At 42.0% G+C, this 13,809-nt stretch overlaps 1 protein-coding gene across 1 annotated transcript; it reads left to right on the top strand.

Annotated features, from left to right (window-relative positions):
• The first annotated feature begins 7,001 nt into the window (after positions 1-7,001).
• On the top strand, positions 7,002-13,282 carry BAAT (bile acid-CoA:amino acid N-acyltransferase). The gene is made up of 3 exons (XM_022600192.3): positions 7,002-7,561; positions 7,799-8,001; positions 10,310-13,282. The coding sequence occupies exons 1-3, from the start codon at positions 7,099-7,101 to the stop codon at positions 10,901-10,903; spliced, it is 1,260 nt and encodes a 419-aa protein (XP_022455900.1). The 5' UTR covers positions 7,002-7,098; the 3' UTR covers positions 10,904-13,282.
• Positions 13,283-13,809: the final 527 nt, after the last annotated feature.

Here is a 13,809-nt window from a genome sequence, read left to right as displayed (position 1 = left end):
AGGAACCAGACATCTTCAACAGAGTTGTGAGATATTCAGTGGCTGAGGAGCTGATCCTAGACTGCAGCTTAGTGGTCCTAGAGCCTGCAGCTCTGCCCTAAAGGGGTGTAAGTATGAGATGGAGAGTCCCATGCCTCTCTGGAACCAGGGAGGTGGATGGGAAAGCTGCCTCATGGCAGCCTCCCACAAGATAGGGAGAGACAGATGGGAAAACTGTCTTGTGAAGCCTCTTGTAAAGACTGCTTCTCATGCCATGCTCCTGGGAGGATCACAAGGCATTCCACCCAGATTTAGGTCATATGGTGGTTCAAGCTGTTCCTGTGGAAACATGGAAGGTCTCGAGGGTGCTATGGTAGAGCCATTCCCCTGCAAAGAGTCTTAAGTGCTAGGACAAAAGATTTAGACTTTATCCTCAAATGAATCTGGCTGCCACTGGAAGTTTAAAGCAGATGAGTAAATTGATTATTTTTGAGTTTTATAAAGATCTGTCTGACAACATTGTCGAGATTAGACTGGGGAGAAAAAGCAACTGTAAAGAGAGAGAAATAATTGGGTAAAAGGATGAGAGTTTATGGGAATGGAGAGGAAAATCCACAATCATTTAATGAATACATGGGATGTGAAGGGCTCCTGTGCAGTGAAAGTGACAAAGACACATCAGACAGGATCCTGCCTTCAAGAAATTTACAAAGTAACAGGAGAGAGTACACACACCATACATTACTCATTAATATTAAGTTCAAGAATTAAGTGCTCTGGGAGACATGGTAGAGAGAGAGCCCAGAGGAGGGACAGCCCTCTTCATCTGGGTGTCCCCGCACAGTGTAGGTGCTTCATTGATGATGATGACAATTGAGTGTTGAACAGGATAAGTTTTAAGTCTTCTTACAACTTATTTTGAAAATCTGTGAGGGACGGGCCCTGGCAGGCAATAAGCCTTAACAACTAACAAAGATATTAATCCCTGTAGCAGTATGTGGATTAGTTGGGATCCAATTAGAATAAGACAATAGAAATGGAATACAGGGAAAGCAGGAAAAAATCGTAAAGATTCAGCATGGTGAGAGGTGACAAGGAGGAGGTTTGAGGGCAGGGTTAACTTGCCATATACCACTGGAAATATTAATGGCTGAGTCCTCACTCCCACTTCCCATCCCCACATTCTTGTATTTTTATTTGACCTTGTTTTCCTTCTTCCTCCAGAGGGAGATCAGTTGATACTTATTGCTTCAGGAAAGAGAAAAACAAAAATTTTTTCCTGGCCTTTATGTTGCAAAAAGCCTAATAGATGATGTGAATTTCAGAAGTCACAAATGCGTGTATTTCGTTTGGTCCACGCCTTGGGTTTTTTCCTTTGGTTGGTTGGTTGTTGTTGTTGGGTAGTTTTGTGTGTGTGCATTTTTTTAATAGAATACATTTGAATGCCTTAGATGGGCAGGTAGTCTTAGGTTCACTGCAGTCTTACATTTTGTTCATCTCTGTCCTTTATCTACAAATTTATATTACCTGCCTGGCCCCTATAGGTATCCGAATTTGGAACCACTGGTATCCATTGTAAAACAGGTTTAGAAGAATGCATAGTAACATATGAACAGGGTCTCCCAACCCCAAGTCTTTGAGCACTGCCACAGTCACAGGGAACTTCCTTGAGCTCCCAGGAAAAGCAGGATGCTCTGAATTCTGTGATTATATCTCTGCCATCTGGAGGAACAAGGACTCAAAATAGGAATTACTCTGAATTTAGAAAAATAGAAAAAAAATTACATTTCATGCACATGTGGGTTTGTGGACTAAAGTTTACTCCTACTATTCCATTACTAGTCCTGCCACCCTGTACACCAGGGTATATATTTAACTAAAAGCTTCAGAGTTAAGGAAAGGGAAAGATGAAGTTAGGGTCAAAGAAGAAGTAGGAAAGAAAAACAAGAGGGGGAGGCTAGGAAAAGAATGAGCTCTCATATGTCTACCCTCATCTGGGGAAGATAAGTAAGGTTTATATGTAGGGTCAGACGGTACTGGTTAAAATTCTTGCTTCATCATTAACAACATAGGCAAGCTTGGGTAAGTCATTTAACTAGCTGAGCTCAATTTCCTAATTTACAATGTAAGGATAATAATAATTTTTTATTCCCACAGGTTTTTTGCAAGGGTCAAGAGAAATAATGGTCATAAAAGTGTACTGAAAAGTGAAAAGACTTTACTATGTGGATTCATATTGCCCAGTGACTAGCCATTAGTAAGTGCTCAATAGTTGTTTGCTGTTACAGAAAAAAGGGAAATGAGGGGAGAGCTGAATTCCAAAGGCCACTTAAAATTACCAGCCCCTTTACTTGTCAAATAATTGTGATATTTTGTCTTTTCCATTTTCCTGGAGCCATTGCTGCATTTTTTAGTTGTTTGTTAAAGACCATACCCAATGCAACAGGACAACTTGTATTACCAGCTGATGTAAATCCCACTGATAAGTAACTTCACTGTAAAGACAGAGTGTTTCAGTGTGTGGCCTCTTGTCAAATGACTCAGAAAATGGCAGTTCTCCATCACTAATCTTCTGAGTTTTGTCCCTAGTCCTTCAATTCCCTTCTTCCCCTTTTAAATTTACCCTCAAATTTATCACTCCATTGGACCATCAGACATATTTGGAATGCTTACTGAAATATAAAAGAGTTTCATAATAAGCAACAGAATGAGAAGAATTCCGTATGAAAACTCTCTTCTTTTTTTTTTTTTCGGTACGCGGGCCTCGCACTGTTGTGGCCTCTCCCGTTGCGGAGCACAGCCTCCGGACGCGCAGGCTCAGCGGCCATGCCTCACGGGCCCAGCCGCTCCACGGCATGTGGGATCTTCCCGGACCGGGGCACGAACCCGTGTCCCCTGAATGGGCAAGCGGACTCTCAACCACTACACCACCAGGGAAGCCCGAAAACTCTCTTCTTACACTGGCCACACTTCACAATGTTTACAAATGGTAACGAAGTGCCAGGGTGCAGCTGACTACAGTGTGTAAAAATTCATTTTCGGAATGCAGCGTTCCTTCCCTATTACACCGATAGAGTTTGTTCACTCCTTTAACTCAGTCCACGGAGCATAAGGGGAGTTTGGAGGAGGTAATTCAGGAAGGAGAGGCACACATCAGCCCACCATGCTCTTCTCCACATCGAGCTCGCCACTAGCCATCAACAGCCTCCCCTAATCTTGCATCCCAAACTGAGAATGGTCTCAGCCAATTGTACATGATCCTTTCACACACCACCCTATGGGGCTGAACAACATGTAAAGGAACAGCTCAGTGACTGTCTCCCTCCATCATTGCATGCACTAGCATCACATCACACTTGAAGTTCAAAAACTGTTTCTCTTTTTTGCAATTAAGAGCTCTTGTGGAAACCCTAGTGACATTTTGCAGAGCCTCGGAGTTCCTCAGAAACCCAGTTGAGAATCCCTGGTGTATAGGTATCAAATCTTCTTTCGTGTATGTGTGTGTGTGTGTGTGTGTGTGTACAAGTGTATGTATGTATTATTTATTTTTGGCTGTGTTGGGTCTTAGTTGCAGCAGGTGGGATCTTTTGTTGCAGCGCTCAGGCTTCTCTCTAGTTGTGGTATGCGGGTTTTTCTCTTCTCTAGCTGTGGCGTATAGGCTCTGTAGTTTGCAGCACGCAGCCTCTCTAGTTGAGGCTCCCGGGCTCAGAAGTTGTAGCGTGTGGGCTTAGTTGCCCGGTGGCATGTGGGATCTTTGTTCCCCAACCAGGGATTGAACCCGTGTCCCCTGCATTGGAAGGCGGATTCTTTACCACTAGACCATCAGGGAAGTCCCCATGTGCATGTATTTAAATCCTGGATTTTTCTTGTTTCTTGAATATATAAGGGGGTGTTATATAAAGAACAGATGGCACAAGGCTTGAATAAGTCTGAGGTCTGATAGACTTACAACCAGCTTCTGAAGAGGTAATCTGTCAAACTGTGCCTTGGATCCCTACCAGATCTTCATGCGGGCACACCCTATCTTGTCAGCCATGTTTAGCCCATGTTCCAAAGGCAGTGACTGTGGGATTGCTGATCATGTGGCTGCTTCCTAGTCTTTGGTCAGGAAACCTGACACACCATTCACAAGCACACACTGTTGACTTATCAAGTGACCTCTCTCTCTCTCTCTTTGTTTCACGTGCTCTTGGGAGAACGCCTGCTTCTTATAGGAAGTTTCATTATAATCTAACCCCTTGCATATACCTTGGTGCAAATGGCAAAAATCTAGACATAGAATACTAATGACCATTATGGGGAATTTCTGAGAAGTCAGAATCAATAACTTAACACATTTAACAGGAGCTCCAGAAAAATTAGGAGACAAAACAGTAAGCATAGTCAGCTAAGTGCTGAGACCCCAAAATAAAATTCTAGCTCTAAGATAGATTCCTTTCAAAGACTGAAGTCTTCTGAAACCTATCTTCTTCCATCTCTCTTTTCTCTGACACTTATTTATATAACCACAGACCTTCTAAATGACCTACCCTTTCTTTCTTCAGGGGTTTCTCAGGATAGGAGCAATCTAATTTCTCTTTGTCCCTGTATTTTTCTCTCTTTCCTCAAACTCCCATACTCTACTGCAAGACTGTCTTTCTGTGATTATCTGGTTACAGCTTCTGAATTTTATGGATACAGCCACGTAAAAAGAGTCCAAGGCTAAGACTAGGCTGAGGCAAGAGGGCACCTAGAGTGCAAAATTTCAGGACTTCAGGGACTTGGTCATGCAAGTAAATTTTGCTACCTAGGTGCCTTCTTGCTACACCTTTAGTCCTTACCTTGATAGAGTGACTGGTGACTCTGGGTCTCCATTCCAAATTGGCAAGGGGGGAACATCCCTGGCACATCTTGAATCAGGTATCCAGTCCTGATCCTGTCAGCAACGGCCCCCCGGGGTGGAGGTCACATGGTATAAACATAGCTGCTGAGGGTCCATCTCTGGGCTTTAGGGAGCAATTCTCAGATAAAGAGGGACCCTGACTTGGGAAGAGACTCTAATATTTTATATTACAAAAGCACTATGTAAGTAAAGTATTTTAATTACATTTTTGGTGCTATTTTTTCCTGCCCCTGTTATGAATTTCATAACTCTGAAGCATGTACATTGTATAATTTACTATATGAGTATCAATAGGATTCCTAAAGTTTTAACACATAGTTGCTTGCCCTTGAAGAATTTGCAGTCCACCTGGAAGAATAAGACCAGATGCGGGATGCACGCAGGAATGCAGGAGAATAGTTATGTTAATTAATTCAAATTAATTCAATTTGAAAATCAAATCTGTATCGGGTCAATAAATTATATAGAAGTTTTGAGAAGGAAGAAGAATTTGTGGAATAGGGCACGCAAGTACCCCTTCTTAATGATCTCTTTTTGGGAAGAAGGAAAGAACAGATACAGAGAGTTATAGGAAGGACCAGATCAGAAAATACCAAGGGAGCACTGAAATGTCACATGGGACGTGGGGTGTTCTTATTCATATTACAGGTCCCATTTCCCTGATACATAAGAAAGACCCAGGAAGTTTGAATTGATGCCACCTTCTTCTGCCAAGAACTCTGCTGGTATTGAGGGAAAACATTCACAATCATTCTATTTATTCCAAATTATTCTATTGACCATGAGTTTTGAAATGGTCAGTAATGCTGGTTGTTGATGGGGGTCAGGTGGGAGGGAGTGCGTCCTTTGCAGAAAATCACTTTCTTAAAAGAAGCACAAAATGCATTTTTCCTTGACCCTCTCTTTCCTCCAAAGACCCGCTTTCAACAGTGAAGAACTGGGCATTAAAACCCCTCTTCTGCCCCTGCACTGCCAGAGCCTGTTTATTTTCTCCAGAATCTTTTCTGCTCACAAATCTAAACCCCAAAGCCTTCACTTTGCATTCCTCTGTAAAATAAAATCAAGGATCCCTTGGAGGATCAAGCTTTCTGAGGGAACACCTGTTACTACCATTTGTGTGAAGATATTGTTGGAAAAATGATGCACACCTATGTCAAAGTTTCATATGAGAAATTTCTCTTAGGAAAATATTGGAAAGGCCTCACTTTTTCCTTTCCTTTGAGAAACTGGTAACCCTTTCTATGAGGCTAATTAGAACAACACAACTGAGAGATTGCCTTTTTTCCTTTGGCTGTCATTCATTCAGTGTCTCTGATGCTAGTTCATATTTTCCCAGATCCTGTTTTATTTTTATTTGTTTATGCCTCCTTTATCTATAAACAGGTTCAAATCCTTTGTGGAATGAGGTATAGAAGAAAGGAGGGAAAGTAAAGAAAGAAGGAATGTACAGAGGGAGGAAGGAGGGAGAGAGTACCCAAAATTTTGCTCATAAAATGAGGAGAGTATGAAATAGCTGATCAAATGTATATTTCATTCTCTTTGCTACAAACAATATTTTATATTTATCACTCTGTTGGAAAGCCACAAAAGCAGATCATGAAGTTTTATTTTCCCTTAAAAAGAACAAATAATGGGAACTCTGAAAAGAGCTGGCAGTCCGTCTTACAATGGCAGGGAGGGATTGGAAACTAAAAAAAGAGAAAAGAAAGAAAGAAACAACAGCATAACATGTTTCTTGTTTATGTAGGTATGGGAGTTGAAAAGCAGCACTGATCCTTCCAATAAACCCTTAATCATGCATTACCCCCTCGGATCCTAACAAACACCAGTGAAATAGGTCACCTGGGAATGATCTCAACTGAAGATATGAAGCTCAACTTACTCAAAACCACAAAACTAAGATTTCCTACAGTGTTGTAATGGATAAGACAGGAGGCTGTAGTGTCAGACCTAGCTTGAATTTCAGGTTCTACTATTAATTATTTACAAGACTTTGAGCATGTCACTTAACCTGTTTCCTCATATGTAAAATGAGAATAATGAGTACTGTCTGCAACACCCTATTTTCCCTCCTCCAAATGTCCTGTGTATTTTGTACTAGTATCTAGAAATCTGCCTTGGCCAGACCTAATATAAGCCTTGTCTGGGCCTCTTCCTTGGAACTGAAGTCTCCAACTCAGAGTTTTCTCTCTCACTGCAGGGTAGGAAATACCACTTGGTCCCTTTGCCGGTTGCCAATGTTCCAGCTGACAGCCACCCCGGCAAGTGCCCTCGCGGATGAGCCCGTGCACATCCGAGTGACAGGCCTGCCCCCACTGCAGACGGTGACACTCATGGCATCTATGAAGGATGAGAAGGGGAATCTGTACCAGTCCAGAGCCTTCTACAGGGCCAGCAAGGCTGGTGAGCTGGACCTGAAGCAGGCTCCTGCCTTGGGGGGCCACTACGTGGGGGTCCACCCTATGGGCCTCTTCTGGTCTCTGAAGCCTGAGAAGGCTTTTGAGAGGCAGATTAAGAAAGATGTGATGAACAGCCCCTTTTGGATCACTCTGGAGCTATATGACTCCGTTTATTTACAAAAGTCAGGGGAGGTTCAGCCCAGGGCCAGCCAGGTGGTGCAGCGTTGGTTCTCCAGCCCTCAGACACAGCGGGTGCAGGTCCAAGAAGGTCGTGTGCGAGGAGCCCTTTTCCTCCCTCCAGGTGAGACTAATCTTTCATGATCTAGAAGACATGGTTCATGGAAATAAAAACAAAAGCAAAGGGCATCAAACTGTTGGCAAACTAGTATTTCCCACAATATTTTAAAAGTAATAAGCCGTTTCGTTGTGTGTGTGAAAGTGGAATTCATTCTGCTCAGCCTGTACTTTTGCTGGCACCTCCTTGACCCTCTTGTTACTCTTTGTGATCTCATTCTCTTCTCCTTTTTCTTGATCTTAGGGGCAGGCCCTTTCCCAGGACTCATTGATTTGTTTGGGGGCATCGGGGGTCTAGTTGAGTATCGGGCCAGTCTTCTGGCTGCCCATGGCTTTGCAGTGCTGGCCTTAGCATATTTTGCCTACGCAGACCTGCCCAAGCAGTTGCAGGAGGTGGACCTGGAATATTTTGAGGAAGCTGCCAACTTGCTACTAGCTCATCCCAAGGTATTTAAAATACTTTTCATTTTACCTGGCAACATTATAGCCAAAACAATAAAAAATCACAAATGTCCGTTCTGCCTATATTACCAGTCTGTTTAGACTTGGGCACAGCACTGTTGAGTGAAAATGCAGATAATAATACGTACCTTGTAGGATTGTTGGGTTGATTAGGATCAGCTTAGTGCTTACTGGCACAAAGAAGACAATAAATGGTGGGTATATTATGCTTCTCTTCATTTGCTAGTTCAAAAATCAGGTATTTCTTACAGTTCAACCTGACAGGGTAAAACAACCATATCACCTAATGTTTATATTAAGTGACTCTTTGTTAGACTCTATGCTCAATACTTTATATGCACTATCTCATTTAATGCTCATAATTACTGTGTGAAGTTAGTACTTTTGACATGGTCCTCATTTTTCAGATGAGAAGGCATACCCATCTCAGTTAAGTAAGAGGCCAACACTCCACGGCCAGTAAGTGACAGAGCCCTTGGGGCAATGTCTTTGCTCCAAACCGTTAAGTCATCCTGACTCCCCAGCTTACATCGTTCTCTCCTGGAGCCTTGACTCTTCTCAAGAAGAGATAGGATATGTTTGCTATTGGGGCATCACCGGTACCCCCATCTCCAGTGTTACCATCATAATCAAATACACCCGTGATTTTCCCAAGCATATTTGGCTCTGTTTAAAGGATTGCCTAGAAGGAATTAAAGCCCAGGTAAAATGTTTTCAAGTTAATTTTGTTTTTCACTTCAAATTTAACTATTCGTGACATTGTATGAGGAGAAAGGGCAATTGCCAAAATTCAATTTGTAGTCAGATTCCACAGAAGAGGTTCAATTCCCACCTCTGCCCCTTGATACTGTTGTAACCTTGAGCGAGACTTACACTTCCTGAATCCCCGTTTTCTTGTTGGAGGGCCGAGCATATAGTAAACGCTCAATAAATCCACCTTGTCACCTGTGCCCATCTGGTTTCTTCCCTCTTCCTTTCCCCACACCCTCAACCCATCCCAAAGTGTTTTAGGTTCTTTCTCAGTACATCACACCCTCTTCACCCTCCCTGCCGCTGTTTTAGTCCCTCATCATTGCTCAGCTGTGATGCTGCAATAGTGCATTAATCAATTTCCCGTCTCCATTTATAGCCCTCCTCCCTCACTTCCCAATCCACTCCTCACGTGGATGGTTCTCAGGTGTGGATGCACACTGGATTTCCTTGGGGATATTTTATAGTATCAGATTCTTGGGCCCACTCAGACCTACTGAAGTAGCTCTCAAAAAACTGGATCTTAGGGGCTTCCCTGGTGGCGCAGTGGTTAAGCATCTGCCTGTCAATGCAGGGGACGCGGGTTCGTGCCCCGGTCTGGGAAGATTCCACATGCTGCAGAGCGGCTGGGCCCGTGAGCCATGGCCACTAGGCCTGCGCGTCCGGAGCCTGTGCTCCGCAACGGGGGAGACCACAACAGTGAGAGGCCCGCATACTGCAAAAAACCAAACAAACAAACAAAAAAAAACTGGATCTCAGAAAGCTCAAGTTTTAAAAGTTTTTTTTTTCAGGTGATTCTGATGATAGAAAGGTGCTGGGATACAACTGTGAGCAAAGTAAACACACAGGGTCACTATGTATTTGCTATTGTTTGTCCAGAATGCCCTTCCTTTCCTCATTCATCCCTCAGACGTCTTCCCTTCCCTCTGGTCCCTGGGCCCACCACAAAGTTAAGGACTCCCTCCTGTGACCTACTACTTTTCCTAGTGGACTGGGAACTGACATTCAATTTTTACAGAATCTAAGTCTTTCATCTTTACACTCCCAATCCTTCCAGGATTAGCCTTTGGTTTAACAAATATGCAAATCCTTTGTAGCTGTAAAATGCTGTTTAAATATGAATTACACTTACCTAATATTTGAAAGAAACTGGGACACCTCTTTTACTAGCTGGAGAGAAGAATTCGATTCTTCAAAAATCTTACCTGCCTCTGCTCTTGTGATGTCTAATGTTGCTGGTGTATTAGACCCTTTTTGCCTTTATAGAGCTCTGCTTTGGGTGAAGAGTTTTAATTTCTATTTTTTTGCCTAATCTTCATAACTGTCCTACAAGGTAGGTAATATTATCACCCCCATAAGACAATAAGGCTTAGGGAGGGTGAGTAGGTAGTATTCTCTCTCAGTCGCAAAGCTGGTAAACCTTAGTGCCAGGACTCCCACCCCACATTTTCAGACTCTTCCCATCATACTAGCTTACTGGCCTGTAGGACAGCTCCTTCTCAGAGAATGTCCTGTAATGGGTTTCCTTTATTTTCTCCTTCAGATCCAAAAGCCAGGAATTGGAGTGATCTCTGTGAGCAAAGGTGCAGAGATCGGGCTGGCCATGGCCTGCTACCTGAAGGAGGTGGCAGCCACTGTCTGCATCAATGGGTGCAATGCCATCTTTGAATTTCCGCTCAAGTACCGGGATCTGGTTATAACACCCATCCCCTCGTTGCCGGAGCGCATGGAGTTCAACATCATGGGCGCTTTGTGCCTCCGTCACTACAAGGGGAACCCCCGAGATGCACTGAATCAACACAGTGTGCTTCCTATTGAAAAGGCCCAGGGTCCGATCCTCTTCATTATAGGGGAGGATGACGAATGCTTCAATAGCAGAGAGTACGCTGAGCAAGCCCTGGACCAGCTGCGGAGGCACGGCAGAAGCAGCGGAAGGATGCTGCTCTACCCCGGGGCGGGCCACCTCATAGAGCCGCCCTATTTGCCCCTGTGCTATGCGTCCTGGAGCCGCGGCCTCTTCTGCCCCCTGCTTTGGGGGGGGGACCCTGTGGGCCACGCGGCAGCCCAGGAGCACGCCTGGGGAGAGATCCAGAAATTCTTCAGGCAACACCTTGTTCAGAGCAGAAGCACACTCTAAGGGTGATGATAGGGGAGGAGAAACAAAAAAATTGGATAAGGCAGGGATGTGAGTGGGGGAGGGGACTCCTGATTTCTCTAGATTCACAGTCATCTTGAATCAACTGGAAGGAAACTGGACAAAGTCAAAGAATCAGGTGCATCTGAAATATTTCTGACAAAATTGTATGTTCTTTGAATTTCTGTAAATTGAATCTTGGTTAATATGCACCAGGTACGTTGCTATTTCAAAATTGTGATACCCTTGCAAATTGAATAACCTTTTGTACCCCGGTAAGGGAAACCTTGGATCCAGGTATCGCCAATCTAGATGAATGTTCTGGAACTTTGAAGTCACTTGTGAAATCATTTTCTGTTTAAACCATTGTGGGTTGAATTTGACATTTGATATGAAAAGTTCCTGATGCCACCATCAAGGGTAATCCTTGCTAGAGATTTCCAGTAGATACATTAATTCTTTTTTAGAATAGTGACGCTTCTTTTTATTCCTAAAATATATTTCTTTTTTATAATTTTAATCAGGAGTGGGGCTAAATGCTCAAGTGCCTTTGGAGCATTTAGTGAAATTAAATGAGCTATATTTAAAGTGATTAGAAGAGAGCCGGGCACATAGCAATTCTATATCAGAGTTAGCTATTATCATTTTCATGATGCTTTTCTCCTATAATCTGTTAATGTGGTGAATTGCATTCATTAATGGACTAATTTTGCTTATTCATCTAATTCTACTAGATCAGTTTCTCATATTGACTAGTTTGGGCTTTAAAATTTCTTTTGAAGCCAACCTAGTCATTTATATTTTCTCAGAATTTCACCCCTATTTTCTGGAACACATTTTTCTCTTATAATTTTTTACATATCCCCTGTTGTTTATTTGCATGCTTTCTCCTTTTCCTTTCAGTCTGACTTGCTAAATATTTGTCTATTTTATTAACCTTTTCTTAGAATAGCTTTTGGGTTGTTTATTGGCCAAATCTAATTTTTCCTGATTCATCAGTGTATGCTGCTTTGAAATAAGTTCATTCCTTCTGCCATATTTGTGTTTTCCTGGATTTTTGATATGCAGTGTTCTCATTTTGTTAATGTCTAAATAGTTTCTGATTTGCTTCCTCCCTCCCCCCACCCTTAAACCCAAGAGTAATTTTACCAAAGTACAAAGTATCATCCTGTAGATAACTTGCTGGTTATAAGGACCTCACTTTGCAATGGAGGGGTCAGATTGTCTCCACCTGAACCCACTGATCAAATTTAGCATCTCTAAAAATGGTCAATTTGACTTGTTGTGGTTCATGACAAGATGTAATGTGGAGTGCCCAGCACTGCTTAGAACTATTTCTAACAACACTGTTCAACTTGAAGCTAATCAAGCCCTTAGATCAAACTTCTTACTAATGTGGTAGTTAGTGAACAACTTAAATGGTACTACAAGGAGACAAACATAGATTGTCCATCATTCTATGACCTGGTCTCTTCACAAGTTAATTACCAACTGACCTTGTCTCTTTTCACAAGTTAATTGCATGAAAAAATTTGGAATTTTTCACTTTGTGGGATTTTGCTTTCCTTTTTGCATTGGAGTGAGCTGGGGGATTGTTCAAAATTAAAAGGGACTTAAGAGGCATATCAACCAAATGCTATGTGTGGGCCTGGTTTGAACAAAGTAACTGTAAAAAGACATTTGGGGGATAATTAGAGAACTCTGAATATGACTGGATATTAAACGATACTATGAAATTGTTATCTTGTTAGGGGTCAAAATGGTATTGGGGTTATGTAAAAAAGTAACTTTTTAGAGATGCATACTGACATATTTAGAGGTGAAGCGTTGCAGTATCTGGGGATTGTTTTAAAATACTACAGGAATCTGGCAAATGTGAAAAGTTATTATATCCAGATGATCGGTATAGTGAAGTTTGTTTTCTCTACTTTTATGTATGCTTGCAAATTTTTCATAATAAAAAAGTAAGAGATATAATCGGTATATTTATTTTTCTGCCCCAACAGACAAGAACTTTAGCATGCATTACATCTTTTCTCCATGACAACCCCATTAATTTCATATTAATTTTTTTGCAACCAATAATTATTATTTTTAAATTAATTTTGATTGGAGTATAGTTGCTTTACAATGTTGTGTTAGTTTCTGCTGTACAGTAAAGTGAATCAGTCATACGTATACATATATCCACTCTTTTTAAGATTTCCTTCCCATTTAGGTCACCACAGAGCATAGAGTAGAGTTCCCGGTGCTGTACATTTGGTTCTCATTAGTTATCTGTTTTATACATAGTAGTGTATAAATGTCAATCCCAATCTCCCAGTTCATCCCACCCTTGGTAACCATAAGTTTGTTCTCTACATCTGTGACTCTATTTCTGCTTTACAATTAAGTTCATCTGTACCATTTTTCTATATTCCACATATAAGTGATATTATACATTTGTTTTTCTCTTTGACTTGTTTCACTCTGTATGACAATCTCTAGGTCCATCCATGTCTCTGCAAATGGCACTATTTCGTTCCTTTTTATGGCTGAGTAATATTCCATTGTATACATGTACCACATCTTCTTTATCCATTCCTCTGTTGATGGACATTTAGGTTGCTTTCAGGTCCTGGCTATTGTGAATAGTGCTGCAATGAACATTGGGTTGCATGCATCCTTTTGAATTATGGTTTTCTCCAGATATACACCTAGGAGTGGAATTGCTGGGTCATATAGTAGCTCTATTTTTAGTTTTTTTTTTTTTTTAATTTATTTATTTTTGGCTGCATTGGGTCTTCGTTGCTGTGTGCGGGCTTTCTCTGGTTGTGGCGAGCAGGGAGTACTCTTCGTTTCAGTGAGCGGGCTTCTCATTGCAGTGGCTTCTCTTGTTGCGGAACACAGGCTCTAGGTGCGTGGGCTTC

The sequence above is a fragment of the Delphinapterus leucas genome, chromosome 6, assembly GCF_059928025.1.
Source record: "Delphinapterus leucas isolate spDelLeu-1000000601 "Yukka" chromosome 6, BTC_Dleu_Yukka2, whole genome shotgun sequence".
Lineage (NCBI taxonomy): Eukaryota > Metazoa > Chordata > Mammalia > Artiodactyla > Monodontidae > Delphinapterus > Delphinapterus leucas.
This window is presented reverse-complemented; position numbering and strand designations above follow the sequence as displayed.

What these genes read in the sequence shown, in the direction of transcription:
- BAAT (XM_022600192.3), top strand. Translation starts at nt 7,099, where the DNA reads ATGTTCCAGCTGACAGCCACCCCGGCAAGTGCCCTCGCGGATGAGCCC. An exon ending in AGCCCTTTTCCTCCCTCCAG is followed by an intron (nt 7,562 to 7,798) that starts GTGAGACTAATC and finishes TCTTGATCTTAG; the next exon opens with GGGCAGGCCCTTTCCCAGGA. An exon ending in TGCTACTAGCTCATCCCAAG is followed by an intron (nt 8,002 to 10,309) that starts GTATTTAAAATA and finishes TTTCTCCTTCAG; the next exon opens with ATCCAAAAGCCAGGAATTGG.